The 20182-nt window shown below is 38.1% G+C and overlaps 1 protein-coding gene across 2 annotated transcripts in view; it reads left to right on the top strand.

Moving 5' to 3' along the window:
• The window catches only part of Pold3 (DNA polymerase delta 3, accessory subunit), a 54650-nt gene that overhangs the window by 23681 nt on the left and 10787 nt on the right, over positions 1 to 20182 (top strand). Inside the window, exons 7-12 of one of the 2 annotated variants that reach the window (XR_012450763.1) lie at positions 278 to 350; positions 3380 to 3545; positions 6227 to 6333; positions 11211 to 11326; positions 12311 to 12389; positions 16725 to 17003. Coding sequence is in view for 1 of the 2 variants with exons in the window: in XM_020158658.2 (XP_020014247.2) it covers positions 278 to 350; positions 3380 to 3545; positions 6227 to 6333; positions 11211 to 11326; positions 12311 to 12389; positions 16725 to 16927 (744 nt within the window). In the remaining variant the exon portion in view is untranslated. Of the gene's footprint in view, positions 1 to 277; positions 351 to 3379; positions 3546 to 6226; positions 6334 to 11210; positions 11327 to 12310; positions 12390 to 16724; positions 18007 to 20182 lie in introns of those variants that run through there. The other variant, XM_020158658.2, reaches the window with a different exon arrangement.

The raw sequence follows: 20182 nt of genomic DNA, 5'->3' as shown, positions 1-20182 counted from the left end.
TACCACACTGCCTTGGGTTTGTTTTAATTCTGTTAATCTAAATAGTTTTTAAATGTGCTCAGGAAAAGCTTAGATACATCCCTAGGTAATAATTTTGTAAGAACTCTGAGAAATAAAGCTTTAAAAATTAACATCCAGATACCATCTGGTCTGGATTATTGTTCTAGGTTAGGTTTTACATCTAACACCTATACATTTTGGCATGTTTTTAGGAGAGATTGTTCAAGACCATGCTACTTCAAGAGCAGCCTATGTGTTTTCTTTCCTATGTTTTTAGGCATCTTCAGCAAGCAGCAAAGCACCAGCAAAAGGGAATGTGATGAGCAATTTTTTTGGAAAAGCTGCTATGAGTAAGAATGTTCTTAATTTCCTCTGACTGATAAGTGAATGTTAATGTAATAATGTGTTACACCTGAGGTGAAGGCCCCCTTAGGCTAACTTTTTTTGCCCATCCAGACATCCCTGCTTCCTAAAAGATTTGCACTGTACTAACCAATATATTGATGAAAGTAACAAGCTGGCCCATTGGATTTTTGGTGCTCAGTTGAGATCTCTTGGAGGGTAGTTTGCACTGTTTCTTCATTTATTTTTTGCCTTGAAAAGAGAATGAAATATTTGCTTCATAGTGCTCTAGAAAATAGGTGATTAAAATACAAGGGAGGCTGTCTAATTAAGCAAGATAGTATTGTGGTTAATATCATGGGTACCTGGTATGACCTTTATTACTTCTGTCTCCCAAGGGGCCACAAGAACAAGTCTTTTGCTTCTTTAGTATATCTGTAGATTACTCACAGTACCTAGTTAAATCTCAGTATGAATTAAGAGAGCCCAGAGAGTAATGACCATTTAAGCATATATTTAAATAAGAATTTTTTCTAATGGAAAGAACCAATAGCAACATGTTTTTAGTCTTCTCATATCAAGTACACATCCCCTGGGGAATGTGGCAGAATACCAGGAAGAACAGGAGCCACAGGATAGCACACTGTCTTGGAGCATCAGTTCTATGAAGATTCTGCGGCATTTCGTTACACACCAATGCAAGCAAAAGTAGTCCAGACTCTGCCTTTCCATGACAGTCAGATTGGTATAATAGTGTTTTATTCTTCATGAAAACCCAAAGAAGATCATTTTTGCATGCAGAAAGTATGTAGAAAATGTGATACTTTAAGGTTATTGAGAAGCATAGTGGTATGCTTGCAGGCACAATGCATGTGGGGTCTTCCTACTTTTGTGACCTGCGTGATTGGCACTGGACCACTATGCCCAGTCAGATTATGGCTTCTTTGCAATTTTATTGAGAACCTTGTGTTTGCTTACTGTTTTTATGTGTTTGTAACCTTAACAACAAGTGAACTTTTAAATTGTTTGTAAAACATGTAAGATATGTGAATAATTGGTAATCGAAAAAATACCAAACTATATGTAAGTGTATATTTATTTATTCATGTTTATTGAGCAATTACTATATATACTTGACAGTGCTAGACACTGGTGATGCAATGGGAAAAAACACAAAGTCCCCGCCCTCATGCTCTTACATTCTATTGGAGAGACAAACAAAAAATATATGGAAAAAATAAAAGAATTAATGATTATAATTGCTAGGCAGATGTTATATAGCATGAAATATGGGAAGAGGAAACCTGGACAAATAAAAAGGATTAGATGTTACCTAATAAAAAGAATCACTTACAAAATTGATTTAACAGGTGTTTTTGGAAGGCTTAACGTTCTGGGTAAAGTTATGAGTTTTTACTGTATTTGACACATGATGAGACAACTGCACTGGAAATAAAGCTCGAGAGTTGTGAAGGAAGCACATTGTGGGGCGTGGAGCCATTTTACCTTAATGCTGGACAGCAGCAAGTGTTGGCAGGGTGCAGAGAAACTGAACCTTCCCACGATGTTGTGCAGAACCCAGTATAATACACTCACATTGGAAAACCATGGCAATGCCTTAAAAAGTTAAACAGAGTTACCTAATAATTTCACTCCCCAGTATCTACTCAAGTGAGTTAAAACTGTCCACACAAAAATTTGTATAAAATGTCTGTAGCAGCATTTTCATAATAACCAAAAAGTAGTAACAACCCGTCAGATGTCCACGACCTGAATGACTAATCAAAATGTGGTATGTCCAGACAATGGAATATTATTCAGCCATGAAATGGAATGATATTCTGTCATTGACAACATGTTTACTGTCCTATTCAATTTGGGATATTTTGGTGGGAAAGTTGAGAAGTACTGTATATGTGAGAACAATGGTATTGAAAATGCAAGCAAGTGAGCCACCATTGTGGGCTAGTGGATTCCAAAATCCAGGTTTCCCATTCAGGCCTTCAAAAATATAAACAGATTGCATTTTACATTCTGATCCATCATCTACACTTAAGAAATAATATACATGATTTATAAATTATCACACTAATCTGTATGTAACAGCCAAAGCTGTCAGTCCTTTTCTTAATTACATAGTAGATACCTTAAGCTGTCACAGGACATGTGACTAAAACTACTTAATAAAGAGCCTCCTCCTGCTTATAGTTTTCTAATTTTATTTTGTGACTTTGCTTGTAAAAAGCTCTCAGTGAGTATAGAGTGTGAAGGCTAGATAATAGGCTTTTATAGTTGCTCAGATAGGTAGGCCTATCCTGCTTAATTTCTTTGTCCTGCATGGTGCAGTGTGTATGTATATGTGTGGGGGCGGATGTGTTTCAGCTTGGTGTAAGGAATAGGGTTAGGACTTTGAGGAGTTAAACCAATTTAGGTCCATGTCTTAGCTCTTACTTTTCTTATCAATGTTACAATGAGTCATTTAACCTCCTATCTTTCAATCCTTATGATAATCTTGTAATATCATCTTAGTTTTCACAGAGACAAATGACATTTAGATTTGCCCAGAGGGAGATAGGAGACGAACCAAAGTAGTAGTCTTTCAGTTTTCTCATGAAGGTAGTAGTGAGATAATAAATATCCAGGCATAACAGGCAGAAACTAATTGAAATGATCTTGCTGTAATATTTGCTGTCACCATTTTTAAGCTGTGTACTCTTAATCCCGTGACTCTTGATTCTTCTCATTAGGAAAGTGAGAAAGATAATTCACAAACTGGTTTTCCTTCAGTCTTGTTCTTACTGTCATTCGGCTTGGAGCTGATACAACGAGAGATTAACAGGAGGCAGAAATGAAAAGCTATAGCTAGAGCAGTCATTGGAAAGAAGAAATGTTTTCTGAGCTCTGTTAGGACAGGGACTGTTTTTTATGTTTTTAGTCCTTACTAACATATTTCCTGGCACATAATAAACTGTCAGGAGACTGACGGATTAATATTGCATGATGTAGTTATATATTGTCTGCTGTACTTTATTTGTAGATAAATTTAAAGTCAATTTGGAATCAGAGCAAGCAGTGAAAGAAGAAAAAATAGTGCAGCAACCTCCAGTGTCTGTCACTGAACCAAAGCTGGGAGCTCCCGCTGGTCAGAAGAAATCCAGCAAAAAAGCAGAACCTGCTAAGATGCAGCAAAAGGAGAAAAAATGGTAAGAAATTTTGTCCCTTGCAAGGGAAAAATGTCTACTGGGGGAGAAATGGTCTGCTTGGGCTTACTGACAGCAGGCAGTTTTTGGTCAAGTACTAAGTCCTACTTAATGCCTTAGGGGTACAGCTGTACAACCAGAATGAATAAAGAAGCTAGGTAGTTTATCTTATAAAGTTGGTCTGTGCATTAAGCCAGCCAGGGTGATTTAGGGCCCAAAGTCATATTTTTGTCCTCATTGATCTAAAATGATTATCTTTTGCCCTTACTTCCTTTTAAATTTGTGGACTTACAGCTTTCTATCTCCATTAAAGCTCATTTCAGTAATTTCCAATTCAATAATTACTAGTCTACCATAGTTGAATTTCGTAAGTGTGTGTGCATGTGTGTTTCACTTCAAATTGCCAATGAGAGGTTACTGTTTCCTGTCAAATTTAAGAGAAAAAGTTCTTTGTTTTCTTTTTGTATCAATGAGTTTATTTTTTAAGTGGTAACATGTAATTAGAAAAGAAAATAAAAAGCACACAAGCTGTTAAAAATGGATCCAGGAATTTGAGACACTACCTCATAGTTGGTAGAATTAGTCTGTTGAAAGAAATTCTAAAGGACACTGTCAGCACTGATAGGCCACAAAGAACTTGCTTTTTTGGCAAAGTTGGGGCAAGTTTAGTAGAAAACATCAACAAAATTAAGATGTTTCAGAAGGTCAGGGCTCTGTCCAGTGGGCATCACCTCCTGGGACCATGTGATGTAGATGGATTAAAATGTTCCCAACTATGGGTACAACACTTACTGGTTGTTGCCAGGAATGCATTCAGCATTTCACTACTGAATATGATGTTAAGTATAGGTGTTTAGATTCCCTTCACAGATTGAGAAAGTTCTGTCTCAAGTTTGCCAAGAGGTTTTATCATGAATGGGTGTTGTTTGCTTGTTTGATGGGACTGGGGTTTGAACTGGGTGTTGAGTTCTAACAGATGCTTTCTCTGCATTTACTGAGATGTCCATGGTGTTTCTGCTAATGTGATCCTGATTGGTATTAAAATGTGAAGCCAGCATTACATTCTCAGGATAAACTCCACTTGGTCAGGATGCATTATTTTTTTACATATTACTGGATTAGATTTGTTAATATTACACTAAGGATTTTTTCTTCTATGTTTTTGAGGACTATAAGGTCAGTTATTTTCTTTTCTGGTAATATCTTGATCTAATTTTACTATCAAAGTTGTGATAACTTCATAAAAGTAGTTGAGATGTGAGAGGAGTTTTTCCTCTCTTCCAAAGGAGTTTGTGTAGATACATTTCTTAAATGTATGCTAAAATTCATCAGTGAACCTGGGCCTGGATTTTTTTTATTGTGAATTTGACTCTTGTTTTTTTGGTTATACTGGGGTTTAAACTCAGGGTCACTGAGCAAGTGAGCCTGCCCCCAAGTCCTCTTATGAATTGGACTTCTTTAAATAGTATTATTCAAATTTTCTGCTTCTCCCATAAGTTTTGAATAAGTTGTCTTTTTAAAAGAATTTGTTTATTTCATCAAAGTTGTTGAGTTTTGGCATAAAGTTATTCATAATGCAGCCTTGTTCTTTGAGCATCTGAAGAATCTGTAATTGTCACTGCAGATTCCTTTATTGTTTCATTCCTGGTTGGTAATATACATATTGTTCTCCTTTACTAGTTTCATAAAAAACTTATTAATTTTATTAATCTGTTCCCTAAAAAAAACTTTACCTGGCGGAATGGCTTAAGTGGTAGAGCACCTGCCTAGCAAGTGTGAGGCCCTGAATCCAAATCCCAGTACCACCACCACCAAAATAATAATAATAATAATAATAACAACAGCTTCAGGTTTTGCTAGTTTTCTTTATTTTCTACCACTTTGATTTATGCTCTTTTTAAAATTATTTCCTTTTACTTAGAAAAGTTGATGTTTAGAATTATGTAAGGCATAGGTACTCAATGACAAGGACTCTGTAATGCAAAATCAGCCTTTGATGAATTATATGTTAGTCAGATGAGTAGTATGGCGAACGAAGTATTGAGACAGAGAAGCTAATGCTAAGATAGAGTCTGGGTTTTTTATTATATCATGAGACTCTCCTTACAGTCTTACGTTTATGCTTTTGTTCCTATTGTTTTTTCTCTTTAAAATATTTGTCTCCCCTTTCTACCTATTGAATGTCTCCTTAGCTTTTAAAGTCTTAAAGTAACAGTCATGTCCCATAATATTTTACTTGTCCATTTAAAAAAATGTTGTTTATAGCTACTGGTATTGGCTGGAGCTTTGTTTGGTTTTTTAAGACAGGTCTTGCTAGGTAGTCCAGGTTGGCCTTGAACTCATGATCTTCTTACCTCAGTTTTCCAAGCTGGGACTACAGGCATATACCACTATGCCCTGCCGGCCAGAACTTCTTGAGAACAGTATTTCCTTTTTGCATTCTCAGTTTTTGGCAAAGAGCCTTTACTGTAGGAAGTAGCTGCTTATTCTTATCACCTTATGAGGTGACCTAGTTGTGGGTAGTTTAGCAGCATGTACTTAAACAGGATCCTTATTTGTCTACTTTGACTTTTCTCTTCTCTGGAATTAATACCATGAGTTATAAAGCAAGATGCATAGAAGCATATGAGTACTTACATTTTTTTATGATATAACATGCTTAATTTATTCCTGGATAACAACAGGGGGAAGCGAGTAGAGCTATCTGATAATGAAATAAAGGAAACTGAAAGCATGAAGAAAAAGAGGAGACGAATCAAGCTTCCTCAGTCTGATAGCAGTGACGATGAAGGTGGGCCTTACTATTGATCTTTGACTGGGCGATCAGTTCTTACTGTGATGTTCAAGGAGCTGAAAGGTTACTTACTGTGGGTCACAATGAGAGTAGTCATCTGACATTGAGAAACTATAGCATCTGTTACTATTTGAAATCTACTTGTAAAATAACCCACACAAAGGGAAAGAGGATAAGTACTCCTACAATACACACTGTCTGTAAGACATTTTAAAGAAAAAATGGGGGTTATTTCTTTGGCTTTCATATGAACCTTTTAAGAATTGTGATATTCTAGGCATTGAGGGTATTAGTGGTGTACCACATCACATAAGTAAAATCATGATGAAACTGGAAGAACCTACAGTGTCATTGTTGAAAGAGAGTGACACTGTGGGACCTTCCAGTTTTAGGTTATGGGCAATGTTAATAAGATAAGTAAATAGAATAAAGACAAGAGTCTGGCCAGGAAAATTAATGTGCTTTTTAAAAAGAATATCAGATAGTCTTTAAAGCCAAAATCATGTAAAGTATGTAGAAAGAGAGTAAAGAGAAAGACACTTAGGCTAAATTGGTATTCTGCATGACTCTACTCCAGAAAGCATGCCTGAGAACCAGGGGTGAAAAGCTTGAGCTGCTGTAAACAGTTCTTCAAGAATTCATGGCATAATGTGTAAAAACCACATAGGAATAGGGGGAATCGAGTCCAAAGGAATTCGTCATCACACTAAGTTGTACAGATAAATGCAAACAAACTGATACCAAAAAGAATTAAAGAAAAATAATGAATGCAAAAAAGGAACCTGCTTTTCTGTCAAAGGACAAAACTAAAAATGCAAGTTTTACTAGAAACTGCTGTTGGAAAAACTAAAAACGGTCAGAGGCTCCCCACAAAAGGGTATTTCCTTAACTGTAAAAGTGGATGGAAAAACAGATTACATATGCAGATGACTGTAATGCAAAAGAAATGAACAGACCTAAGAAACAGTACCAGGACGCTAAATCTCTCTATGATAGAAGTGCCATTTTGACTCTTCTATGAATTTAGATCCTACTGTTTGTTCATTGGTAAGTGTCAAGGATTATGGCCTCTGATGTCCTGTGAGAGAAGCTGTGCCCTTCTAGAGGTGTGAGTTTTAGTGGCTCTTTGGAACAAGTAGGGGTAGGGCATTGTAAGACCCCAGAGGGGCAGTTGGTGTATTTTCACATCATATCATTTATCAAAATGCTTTGACCAAAGTTACTGAAAGGAAGATTCCCAAGTAAGTATGTGAATGAAATAGACCATCAGGGAACATTCTGACCAATTAAGAATTGAAATACAGGCGACTCCATGCAGGCACATGAGAAAATAATTAGGGAGTAAACTTAGGAATACGTGCTAATTGGAGCAGTTTTCCCTGTTTGCAATCTGGGAGAGAAATTGGGGAGAAGATTCTGAAAAGGCTTTGAAGCCCTCATTAAAAAGATAAACTGGATACTCTAATATTGGTACAGGAGTTAGCTCTAAATCGAAGAATTACTGTGGTTGACTGAGCATCATTACATACTTCTGAAATATTCTCTGTAGTTCTGATCTACAGCCCACAAAAATAATAATACCCATGGGTGATTAGCAATATGAGTGGGGTTTGGAAAGGAAGAAATGGGTAGAGGTGAGCAGCCTGTAACAACAGATGATAGCAGAGCCTCTCAAATTGTTTTTCTTTGGCAAAGATCATTTTTGTCATCTAACTAAATTTACAAACCTCTGTCATTTTATTCTTAAATTTCTTTGTCTCAAAGCCAATACAATTTTATTTTAAACCTTCATGCAGTCTCTAACTTGATACTGTTTTATTTATGTTACACTGATTGTAATATTAGCTCAATCTGCTGTCTTACAACTCTTAGGAGCAGCAGGAGTGCACAAAATGGAAAAACTTTGGAGTCAGACAACTTGGGCTTAAATCCTTGCTAAACCACTTACTTTATGACTTTAGGCAAATGACTTAACTTCTCTTAAGTCCTTGTTTCCTCCTTTTTAAAATGGGGTGTTATCACAAACTGTGCAGGTGTTTTGTGAAGGTCAAGTAAGACGATGTGTCAGAAGTGCCAAGGCAGTGCTTAACACATACTGGCTTTTCTCATCCCCCACCCTAGCTACCACCTTCCTGTTGAGTGTTTAGCTGTGGTAAATATACCTGTAAGAGCCTCCTCTCAGAGAATTCCCTTCACCTTCATATTTGGGAGTCTACCCATAGGCTTGTTCCTGTTTCCTTCACCCTGGCAGCATCATACTTTCTTTGTAAAGCAAAAATGACCAGACCCAGAAAGAACTAATATTAGAAATAACCACATTGCTGTTGAGAAAGAGTTTGTATGGATACATTTAAAGTATTTACTAACATTTTCAATCCTTCTAAGTTGCTTGTGGAGAATGGTAAGCAAATAGTCCTCTTTTTTTTAGGTAAGGATAGGTATTTAAAAAATATATTGAGTCCTAGGAAGCTGTGAATGCTTTCCAGGAATTGTAATTACCCATCTCTGCCAGAGAACTCTTGACAAACAAGTGGTTACATTGCTGGATTGCTGAAATTAGTTTTACCACAGTTCTTATTCTGCCCCAACAAAAGTTACTTTCCTGAGATGGTGTTTCACTACTTGAGTATCTTTCATCTGAAGAGCTGCATATTTGCTTCAAATATATTTAAAAACATTCCTTATGTTACTGAAAATGTGTTGGGTCTGAATGCTTAGCATGATGATAAAGACTAAAGCAGACAGCATTCTATTCCACTCCATTCCAGCATGTGATTATGGGCAGGTTTTTAAGATTTCTTTGAAACTAAATCATATAAAACAAAAAAAAAAGTGATTTGTGGGATTATGGGAATGTACGATTAATGTTTATGAAGTCTAGAAAATTTTGGTTGTTTAAAGTCTAAACAGAGATACAATTTGTAAAGTCAGATAAAACAGAAGTTTTTTAATAGCTAGCAGTCTCTACCATCTGAATCATTCAATTGATCCTTCTCTTGTCAGTTTTCTCTCATCTGCTTTCCATCTTGCAAGGATTTGATGAAATTTCTTCACTAAGGGCTCTTGACTCCTCCTCTGTTATCTTCCATGGTGCCAGCATTATAACATTTTATTTCTGTATTACAGTGTTTCTCTTGGGGGACATACAGAGGCAGGTATATGCTAAGTCTTCCTTGAACTGGATGCCCCTCATCCCAAATTGTGTTCAGAGTGACTATTTTCCTTTACTCAAAAATACAAAAAAAAGAAAAAAGTTTCTGTTGGTCTGTGTTGAGTACCAGGGGAATTGTGGTATCCCTCCTCCTTGGAGCAGAGTCTGAAGGGGGAATGTGGGTAAACAAACAGTTGTGAGTAGTGCGGTGAGAAGGGTCTGAGTGGGTACCACTGGGATTGTTTTCTTTGGGTAAGTCAAGTGGTTGCAGAACTGGAAATAGAATAAGAACACCTAAATTTATTACTGTGAGTAATCAAAACTCCTTTTCTTTGGCTTCCTCACTGCCTGAACTTTTCTCCAATCACTGTAACACATTTGTCATTGTGGCCCGGCTTTTTGAACGGCTATTCCTACAAAACAATGGGCAGTTGGTTCTGGGCTGTGACACTTCTCTTGCTTAAACTCTTATTGTGTGCTAGCCTCCCGGAGCTGGGTTAATAGCTGGACTCTTTCCTTTTATGTTTCTCAGAGCTTATAAAGTTGGGGCCCCATTTCATATTTGAAGTACATAATTTATTGCTTCGTTCTGGCTCTTGTTCTGCTTCACCTCTAGGTCATTGGCCTTGAACCCTCCACTGTCCTAATTTTTAACACTGACCTAATCAGTTGGGAGAATTTCAGATCCAAGACTTGTGCTAAGAATTTGAATGCTGCCAGGAGATTCAGGGAGCAGGTGAGGCTAAGCAGCTACCCAGTCCCCTGACTAGCAGTTTCTTTGTGGTGATTAAGCAATGGGTCAGCTAAGGATTTTTCACTCCCCTCTCATGGGCCTTCTACTGACTGGAACCACTGTTTCTGAAGCTGCTGAGAACCAGGAGATCCTCTTGTGCTGTCTTCTCAGGTGATAACACCTGCATGCTAGTATTTCCTTACTGACAGGGTTGTTAGGGGTTTTTTTTTTTTTCCCTACTACTCTCAGTGTAAAATAATCCTCATAAGTGGGGTAATCACTAGAAATAGTTCCCATACAAAATAGGAGGCAGGTCTTAGTTGTAAAAGCTTTATTTGTGCTCGTCATTTCAAAGATGATCATTCCCCAAAGTTTATGCTCTTAGTGTCAGTGGGACGTTTTCTGTCTAACAAAATTCTCAGGCAATTGCAAGTAATCCTCAAGTCAAAAATCACATGACTCTGGCACAGAGCATTTGGTATAATCCAAGGAGAATCTTGAGAAAAATGACTGGTTGTGAATGAATGATAAGATAGTTGGATTACGAAGGCTGTGGAATCAGGCTGACTTGAATTTAAAACCTTCTGTCTCGGTTACAAGCTTTGTCAAGTGAAGAAATCTTTCTGAACCTCTATTTACTTATCTATAATGTGAGAAAAATATCTGTTTCTTAGGGTTGTAAGAATAAAGTGACATACATGACACATGATCAGTAGATTTTATAAACCAACTTCGTGCCCTGACTTCTTGTAGAACAAAAGATGACATGAGATACTTTCAATTCTAATAATTTTTGATTCTCTGATTTTAGTTATATAAAATTCATGTGTATTTTAAAGGTAACTGTATAACTACAGCATCCTTGTTGTCATGAATTATTGCTTGCAAAATACTCTTTTTGGACATAGAAGTTTAGAGATACCAGTGGAGAGACATTGTATCAGCTAGAGCTTATAGTTCTCTTAGCTAAGCTTGTTCTATTTTTTTCAGTCTTTCCAGACTCCCCTGGGCCTTATGAAGCTGAGTCACCATCCCCACCTCCTCCTGTATCTCCACCTCCTGATCCAGTGCCAAAGACTGAGCCTGAGCCTCCACCTCCTGTCAAGGTAAAACTTCACTAGGATGTTTTTATTCTATATGTCCTTATTGCACAAGGATCTTCAGTTACAATGCTGAATCATGACTCTTGCTGTAGACTTCACAAGTGCCAGCAGATGGCTCTTGTCTCATTCTGCTCCCCTACAGGTTGACCAAAATGGGTATTCCTTCTCTCCTTACCTGAAGGAAGATGTTGCTGTAGGGCATAGTCTCAGGAAGGTTATAGAAGTGAATTTCGGAACCTGTTTTTTTGGTTTTTTATAACCTTCACCATCAGGGGTGTTCTGCTATACAACTGCAGTCAGACTAGTGCAGAAAAAAGGCCCTGCTACATCAGAGCAAAGTGTGAAAGACAGAAAAAGGACTAGATGAGAAAAGCAAAAGAAAGAAATATAGTTTTGAGTTTTCTTCAGCTGTGTCTTCTCTAAATCAGTGTAGATAATGAAATGTTGAGAAAATGGATACTGATAAGTTTTCCTTTTAATTTGTAGCTATTTGTTTTCTTTAATTCATGTGTTAAAACTCGTTTAAATCTTGCATTTATCTTCTCATTAGCTGAAGAGAAGATGGAATGAGAGAGACCAGTGGAGATAAAAAGAAAGTGACATTAGTAATATCTGTTTCACTAAACTAGCTGGGTATATTGTTGAAATGCCAAGGCTGCCACAGTAAATATCAACAGCAAAGGCATAAGCTGAGGGCCCCTTGGTCTGATTTAGGGGCCACCTCTGTGAGCTTTGCCCCTGGCCTCCATTAAAGCCCTTACACAGTGTGTTTTGGTGATCTGCTTTCCTTGTCTCTTTCTTCCAGTGAAATATCAAACCTCTTTAGACAGAGAGCATAAATTGTCTGTGTAGTAGGGTTGTCCTCTTAAAGTGTGAAGTTTCTTTTTCATTTTTTTATAATGGAATTTTGGGAGGTGGTTGTTATAGATTTAGAAGCTTTTATTTTTCTCTGTTGCTTCATTGTCAGCTTACTCTCTGATCTTTTAGAGCATAAGTGGAGAAAACAAAAGAAAACGAAAGCGTGTACTGAAATCTAAAACCTTTGTGGATGACGAAGGCTGCATAGGTAAGAAAAACTTCTGGCTCCTAATCCAGAAATAAGAGTTATTACCGTAGAGAGGCATCATAATCCCTTGTAGAGCAGTCCATCTCGGACACAAATGTGCCTCTGACTCAGGCCCAAGTGGTGCTGATACTGCTTGTCTCTGACCCACACATGGAGTAGCATAGTATAAAAAGTGCTGTAGATAAAGTCACAGAACCTGGGCTCTTACTTGAACCACACACCATAAAAATAAGCCTTGAGATCTTGGCTAAAAGTCATGTTATCTCTGGTGGGGAGTTTCTTGATCTTTGAAATGAAAGGAAGATATCTATTTTGCCTGTTGGTGGCATTGCTATGAAGAGTCAAGTGAGGAATTAATCTAAAAAAACTTTCCAAATGGAGGAAACTACAATATGAAGTTAAGGTGTTCTCCTGGATGTTGAGAAATACTTGGATTTTTTTTTAGAATGATTGCTTTATAAATTCGAACAGAGGAAAAGAAGCTCCTGCTTCACGCCACTGAAGAGTGAATCAAGAGTCTTCTTTGGTGTTTAGTCCCGCTTGTTAGAGGGCTATGACTCATCCACATTGCTTCCTTTATGTTTCCTCTTTGTGAGCCATGTTAGGTAAAAGCATGTGCTTGTTAGGAAGGCCCAGTGGGAAATTAGAATTCAGGCTTTGAGTCATTGGTTAATTCTTCATCCGTGTTTTAGGTTCTTCTGTCCTTCCCACAATCAAACCAGACTTCTGTGAGGCTTTTAGGATTTAGCACTTGAGGCCTGATGAGATGCTGAGTTCCCAACACTATGCCTTTGTGTCTGGAAATAGTTGTGGATTTGGGCTTATAAACTCCTTGTTTGAGCACCCATAATTGTTGTTTCTCTTTTCTTGTGGTACCTGCCACCGTTTGGATCTCCTAGAGAAGGTTTTTTTCTACTTTGTTGATTTCCTTTTCTAGTTCAAATTTCTATCTCTAAAAGATTGTCTCTGATGAATCAACTTTTTCTAGGCAGTGTGGTTATTTAAAGCTAGTAAATTGGCTGGGTTCAGTGGCACACATCTGTCATCCCAGCTATACTATGAAGCACACATAGGTGGATTGTGTTCTGGGCCAACCTGGACATAAAGCAAAACCCTAATCTCGAAAATAACAAACACAAGGCTGGAGGTGTGGCTCAAGCAGTAGATCACCTGCCTTGCAAACTCTGAGTTTAAACCCCAGTATTGCCTAAAAAAAAAAAAATTAAGCAATAGAGGCCTCCCAAATAGCTAGGATTACAGGTATGAGCCACCAGTGCCTAGCTTCTTGTCAAATTTCTTGTGAGCCTGTGAATTCTGAGCTTTGAGGAGTTTTTTTGTTTGTTTGCTTTTATTCTATTATAGTCCATTTCAAGACAATAGTTTGGCCATTGGTAGTAATGTATATATTTACTATTGAATTTAATTTTTTTCCTTTTAATTGGAAAAAGACAAAAGCATCAGTGCAAGTTCTTTTTTCCTCCTTATACCTTAAAAGAAGAAAGTAAAAGATATCTTTGTGACAGTTCACTAGATATTTGTGGCTAATTATTTATTGCTTGGCTGAAAACACAGTACTCAGGTTTTAGCCAGGTGTGGGTGAGATGTAGACTTTTTTGCACTACAGTCTCTAGACAGGACTATTAAGAACCTTGGATGCAATAATGAAATTGTGCTTACACAGCACTTCTTGTAAGGTTTTTAGTCCAAGTACAACCTAATGAATCTTGGCTCTGGTTGCCAATAAAGTAGTATTGCTTTCCTGTCTTTGCTTAGACTGTTCCAGATGTACCAGCATAGGGGGCTTACCCTGTCCTGTGCTAGATCACATTTGTTCTGTGGGCTAATCTTTCCTTTTCTGTGAATTTGCAGTAGGGATTTGGGAGTTGGGCTCTGAGATAAGTTTGGGATGAACTTCTGGATGTCTAAGAGCAAAGCAGGTAAATGGAAAAGGAATCTGATGTTACCCACACAAACCAGGTTTTTTGTAATGGTAGCCAAAAAAATGTGGCATATTGTTAGACTATATCTTTAGGTTGAAATCTTGTAGTGTAATTTAAAGCCGCTGCAGCTTTGAATGTAGAAACCCTCCTTTTGCTTTTAATGTGTACCAAGTGTGGTGCTTAAGTCATTTTGTTGTCCTGCCCTGATTGTTTTTTAACTCCCCCAAGAAATGTATTACACACAATTGCCAGTGAACAGCCCACGGTTTCATTGAGAAGTCATGAAATAACAAGCTAATTAATGCTGAAGTGTGATAATTATAGACACACTGCCATTTGAATATAGAATATGCCTTATGAAGTAGCAAAAGCTTATACCACCAGCTTGTAGTAAGCCGTTTCCTTTCTGTAGATGGTCCTTCAGAGTTTCCTATAAAATATTGAATAAACAGTTCATAATTTTGTCCCATTAATTGAGTTACCTGATGCTTTTGAAGATTCATATGAGATGGGGCAGTGTTCTGGAATCTTGCTTACTGAGCTAATAGGTATTTCATGGAAATTCCCAATGTATCTTCTCAGAAAGATTGGTAGAGTTCTCAAACTTTGCTGGCTTTGTGCCAGCTAAAATTGAAGTGCTGGTTCAGTAGGCAGGGGTAGGACCTGAGATTTTGAATTTCTGATAAGTTCACAGGAGATTCTAATGCCTGTGAACTGGGGAGCACAGCTTGAGTAATAAGGCCTTCCAAAACACTTAATATGTATTAAAGTTTATCAGTGTTTTTAGCCTCTACGTGGGCAGGAGTCATCAAAATGAGTTCTAGGCTCTTGAAAGAAAAGGCAAATTCTAGGAACTCTTAGGGAAGGGGTTGTTAATTATGTAACCCTCGGGGGATTAGATGGATAAAGGAAAAGGAATGCTACAGTGGCAGTAGCCAGTTGACCTCCAGCACGATCCATTAAGATGAAAATAGCATTGAAAAGCACCAGTTGAAGACTATTCTGTACATCCATACATCCTGAAGCAGTAGTGTTGCCCCGTTTTAATTGGGGTAGGGAGTGGGAGGAAAGAACAATGATTCACAAAATGTCATTCCTCAGACCAGCAGCATCAGCATCATCTGGGAGCATGTTAAAAAAACCAAGTTCTCAGGTCTTACCCTGGACCTGCCGAGTCTGAAATTTTGGAAATAGAATCCAGCAATCTATGTTTTAACAAGCCCTCTAGGTGATTATGATGCATGAGTTTGAGAATATATATGTGGCAGATTAGGAATTAAAACACAGATATAGTTAATCCAATGCCTGTGCCTCTAGGACAGTTTGACTAAGGTATTTTAATCCTAAAGAATTGCCAATAAATAATACCTTGAAACTATCATTGTTCTCTAATGGGAAAAAAATACCTTTCACTTTGAACGTTCATTATGTATATTAGGTTACTCTTTTCAGCTAAGAAAAGATGTTTTCCTTCACTGTTTCTCCATCACTTGCTGCAACCAGGAAGACTGAGAAAGAATGAAGGTACTTGTGCTTGGTGTCTGTAGTGCGATAGGATTGAGGAGACCGTCATAGTCTCTGTGACCACATGGCTGGAAACACTGTTTCTGCTTGTGCCTTGTGGGGCTTGCTTGTGATACTGTTCACTGGTATAGTTCTTTTCCACATTTCTCTTGGTAAGGGTTCATGGAATTTTAATGGCAGAAGAAAAGGTACATTATGCCTTTGGCTGATAAGGAGTAAAAAACTGGTAACTTTGTTTCTATTATTGTCCTTCCTTAAAACAATCAAGTGTGTCATGTAATAGGATTTGCTTGGGACATTTATCTTCATGATGTAGACTACTGAATCTTGGGTTAATTAGTCATTCAGAACTAAGAACTGAATAGTTGAAAAACTAATACTCAATTTTCTTTATTTAAGATGTGTGCAGAGTAGGTGACATCAGGATGGAGCTAGCCAGAAGGGTCCATGCTGGTGAGCCTGGCTAGGCAGAATGGGGGCCTCTGGTAGACCAGACTTAAGACTAGGACAACCAGCAGCAGAAATAGGCAAGCACTATAAGTCATGGAGATGAGACTCAAGAAGCCAGTCAGAGCATAGTATGGGTGTGAGAAGTAGGTGTTTGAGATACACAGTTCAGATGTAGAGCTTGAGAACTTAGCTGGCATAGACCAGGACCCAAAGTGTTTGAGCAGTTAAATGATAAAGGCCCATTCAGTAGCATGGGACATAGCACTGAGGGTGGAGGAGTGAATGTTAATTTTCAGCCCCACTGAGAGGGCTAAATGTGATCTCCCAGAAGGAGAAAGACTCAGTACCAGGTGAAGAAGATATCTCATTCTCTTGATAAATGATTCAACTTACCCATGTCTCCATTTTTCCCTTGTTCTAGTTACTGAAAAAGTCTACACAAGTGAGTCTTGCTCAGATAGTGAAGAAGAGCTTAGGATGAAGACATCTTTTGCTCCCAGACCTGCTGCCATGACTGTGAAAAAAGAGCCCAAAGAGGAACGGAAGGGCACCAAGAAAGTGACTACTGCTCTGAGCAAAGCCAACAGACAAGTGTCTATTACTGGCTTCTTCCAGAAGAAATAAACTGCCATCTCTGGCAAGTCAGAGACTTGGAGTGGTCAAAGGAGAAGACCAAGAAGTATAGACTCTCACTTACTGTGTAAGTTCATCTAGCTCCTCGCCTCACCTGTTATCAAGACTGTTCGTCCCTCCTGTGAGGCTTATACTGTTTCTGGTTTTTAACCAAAAGGGAATCACCTGGAGGCAGGAAGCAAAAGTATTTAAAAAGCTGTTACCTTGTAAAGACATTTTTAAAGCACAATCTCTGACCTGTCTAGGAGAAGAATTCACTCCAAAATTAAATTGGAACAGGTTTTAGAACTAACTGCTGTGCCCCCCTCACCTACTATATCCTGAACCTCATATGCCTCAGGAAGGCGCTCGTATTCTGAGAACATGTGTGTATGTTTTTTTCTTCCCTGACTCTGCAGGATGTGTTTGCCACTCACTCTCCAATCCTCCTTTACCCACCACCATACTTTTGTCCTCTAACCTCATAAAACTGTTTTCTGTAAGTCTTTTCAATCTTGGTTGGACTAAAAGCTGAAACAGAAATCTTCCTGTAATTTTTTCCTCCATTTTATGGTACACTGACATCTGGCTGCAGACCACGATATTGGTTGTATTCTGCCCCCTTCACAAAAGTTGTCTAGCCCTTCGCTTGCAATTAGTGTCAGGGAACAGCCTCAGGCAGAATGCAAATAGAAATTTGGTGATGTATCCAACTCCATCAGCAATTACTTAGAATCAGTATGGATGATATTACAGGAGTTGTCATGTTGCTGACACAGGGTGTGCTATATTTTGTGCTGTTTGTGATTTTTTGCTCCTTTACCTTTCCATTCTCAATATGAAGAGTGAAATCTGTACAATGACATGAAGACTAAAAAGAGAGCTTCTTCCTACGTACAGTGTACAACAATTACATGGAATTTCTCCCTCTCGAGGAAATGGGACCTTCAGAAACAGTTTCCCAGGAAGTTAATGAAAGACCCATTCATACACAAATGTCGTTCCTCTCTATTTTCAACTCCCCATTATAAAGATGCGGCTGAGTGGTTAGTAGATCTAAACAGTAAATAAAACTTTTGCTTTTGTACTTATGGAAATCATCTATTCCAATTATGTCTTTCAAGTACCTTCTATTATGGCTAGGCAGGCAATGAGACCAGTGGATTGAGGTGGCATTGCAGGGGTCTTGCATGGTGAGCTCTGGAGAGGGGAATATGGACTTGACTGCTGATGTGACTCACTCATGGCAGAAAAACGGTGTCTGGCCTGCTCCTTCTGCCTCGGTTGGCCTATGTCATAAGCAATGTAGTCAACCATCTACTGGTGAAGGTTAGGATTGTGACTGACCTTGGGATTAACACGAGCTTCTTTAGCAACCAGACATGGACTAGATTAAGACCAGCAGTTTGGGAGATGAGTCTTGGCATTATGTCAAGATCTTCAGAAGGCAGAGACTTGGTAGCAAGCTGAGAGTAAAGGTTGATGTACTCCAAAATGCCTTTTTTTTTAAATAATAAAGAAATATGGAGCCCAGTGACAGTGGCTCACACCTGTAATCCTAGCTAATTGGGAGGCTGAGATCAGGAGAATTGTGTTTTGAGGTCAGCCTGAGCAAATAGTTCAAGAGACCTCATCTCCAAAATAACTAGAGAAAAGATGGACTGGAGGTATGGCTTAAGCAGAGCACCTGCTTTGCAAGTGTAAAGCCCTGAGTTCAAACCCCAATCCCACCAAAAAAAAAGGGGAGGGGTGATGGAAATCCTGGGATTAAAGCTTAACAAAAAAATCTTTTGGAGAGAATATCTTATTTTAAATTGTTATTTCTATTATTGCCTTAGTTATTTTTCTGAATAGGAGTAAAAAATTAAAAAGCAACAATCCAAACTTTTAAAAAAATTATTATGCTGGAATCTCTAATACTGACTTTGTATTGGAAAAATCTGGTCCTACTTGGAATTCCATCTTTTAAGGTATAATGCATGTCCTGTGATCTCTGTGCCCAATGTGCTGCCTAACTGAATTGTCTGTGAGGCTTAGCAAGTATTTAGTGGTGGCTTTTTTTTTTTTTTTTTAAATACAGTACTCTACCATGTTACCCATATGAGTTAAATAAATTTGAGAAGTTGTTTTAAAACAGTACTTCAAACTCAATGTCTGATGAGTCTGTTATTTGACAGGCCAGCAGCAGTATTTGCAATTATCTAAACTTTGAACAGGAACAAGGCTGGTTTTCAGTTTATATTGTTAAAAGTGCATACCCATAGTCTGAGATGGACAAGTTTTTTGCTGCCTTCATCATTTTTTCAGCCCTGTGGGAAATTTTAGTTTCAGCCAGCCTCATTTTTCAGTTCATTTAGAAGAAAATCTAGTTCTGGTCTTGCATATTGTATTAGTTTGGCTTCATCACTTGTTAACTGTGTGACCTTGGGCAGATTTCTGAGCCTTAGGTTTTTTAACAAAATAGAGCTGTAATGAGTTACTCTGGGTTGTCAAAACTGAACAGTATATATGTAGCATAAATTTGGTATACAGTGGCAGCATATAGTTGCTCTGTATATGGTGGCTTCCTTTCTGATGTCATAAGCAACATAACCAGCCACTGACTTCTTGAAATGTTATCAAGAATATGACCCAAATGGTGTCCTCTCAGAGGCATTTTGGCTGTACATCTGGTCATAAGGGGAAAGATATGTATCCTATAAAAGGGAGTGTTTTTTTTTTAATTGGAAGAATGAGGTTTATAGATGGCTATATTTACTATTCATTAAAACATTTATTGTATTATCTACCATTTGCTGGGATTAAGACATTGAGAAGCTAAATTGGTGAATGGTATGAGGGCCAGGTCTCTGACCTGAGCATTGGTCAGGTCAATAGACATATAATAAAACCATAGAATTTGTCTGTTGTCAGGATCCAGTGGAAGAAACAAGACAATGATATAAAATTATAGAACAATGGCAGATAAACATAGGGTCTTCTGTGAGTTTCTAAGAGGGTGGAGATCAAAGCAGTCTTCCTGGAGGAGAGGGAACCAAGCAATTCTTGGAAGAGTGAGTAGGATTTTGCCAAGCAAAGAAGAGTGGAGGCCCAGCACTGGTGGCTTATGCCTTTAATTCTAGCCACTTCACAGGCTGAGATCAGAAGGATTGCAGTTTGAGGCCAGCCTGGACAGATGGTTTGTGAGACCCCCATCTCCAAAATAATCAAAGCAAAATGGACTGGAGGTGTGGCTCAAACAGTAGAGCACCTGTTTTGCAATTGTGA

Source organism: Castor canadensis, chromosome 1 (assembly GCF_047511655.1).
Source record: "Castor canadensis chromosome 1, mCasCan1.hap1v2, whole genome shotgun sequence".
Lineage (NCBI taxonomy): Eukaryota > Metazoa > Chordata > Mammalia > Rodentia > Castoridae > Castor > Castor canadensis.
This window is presented reverse-complemented; position numbering and strand designations above follow the sequence as displayed.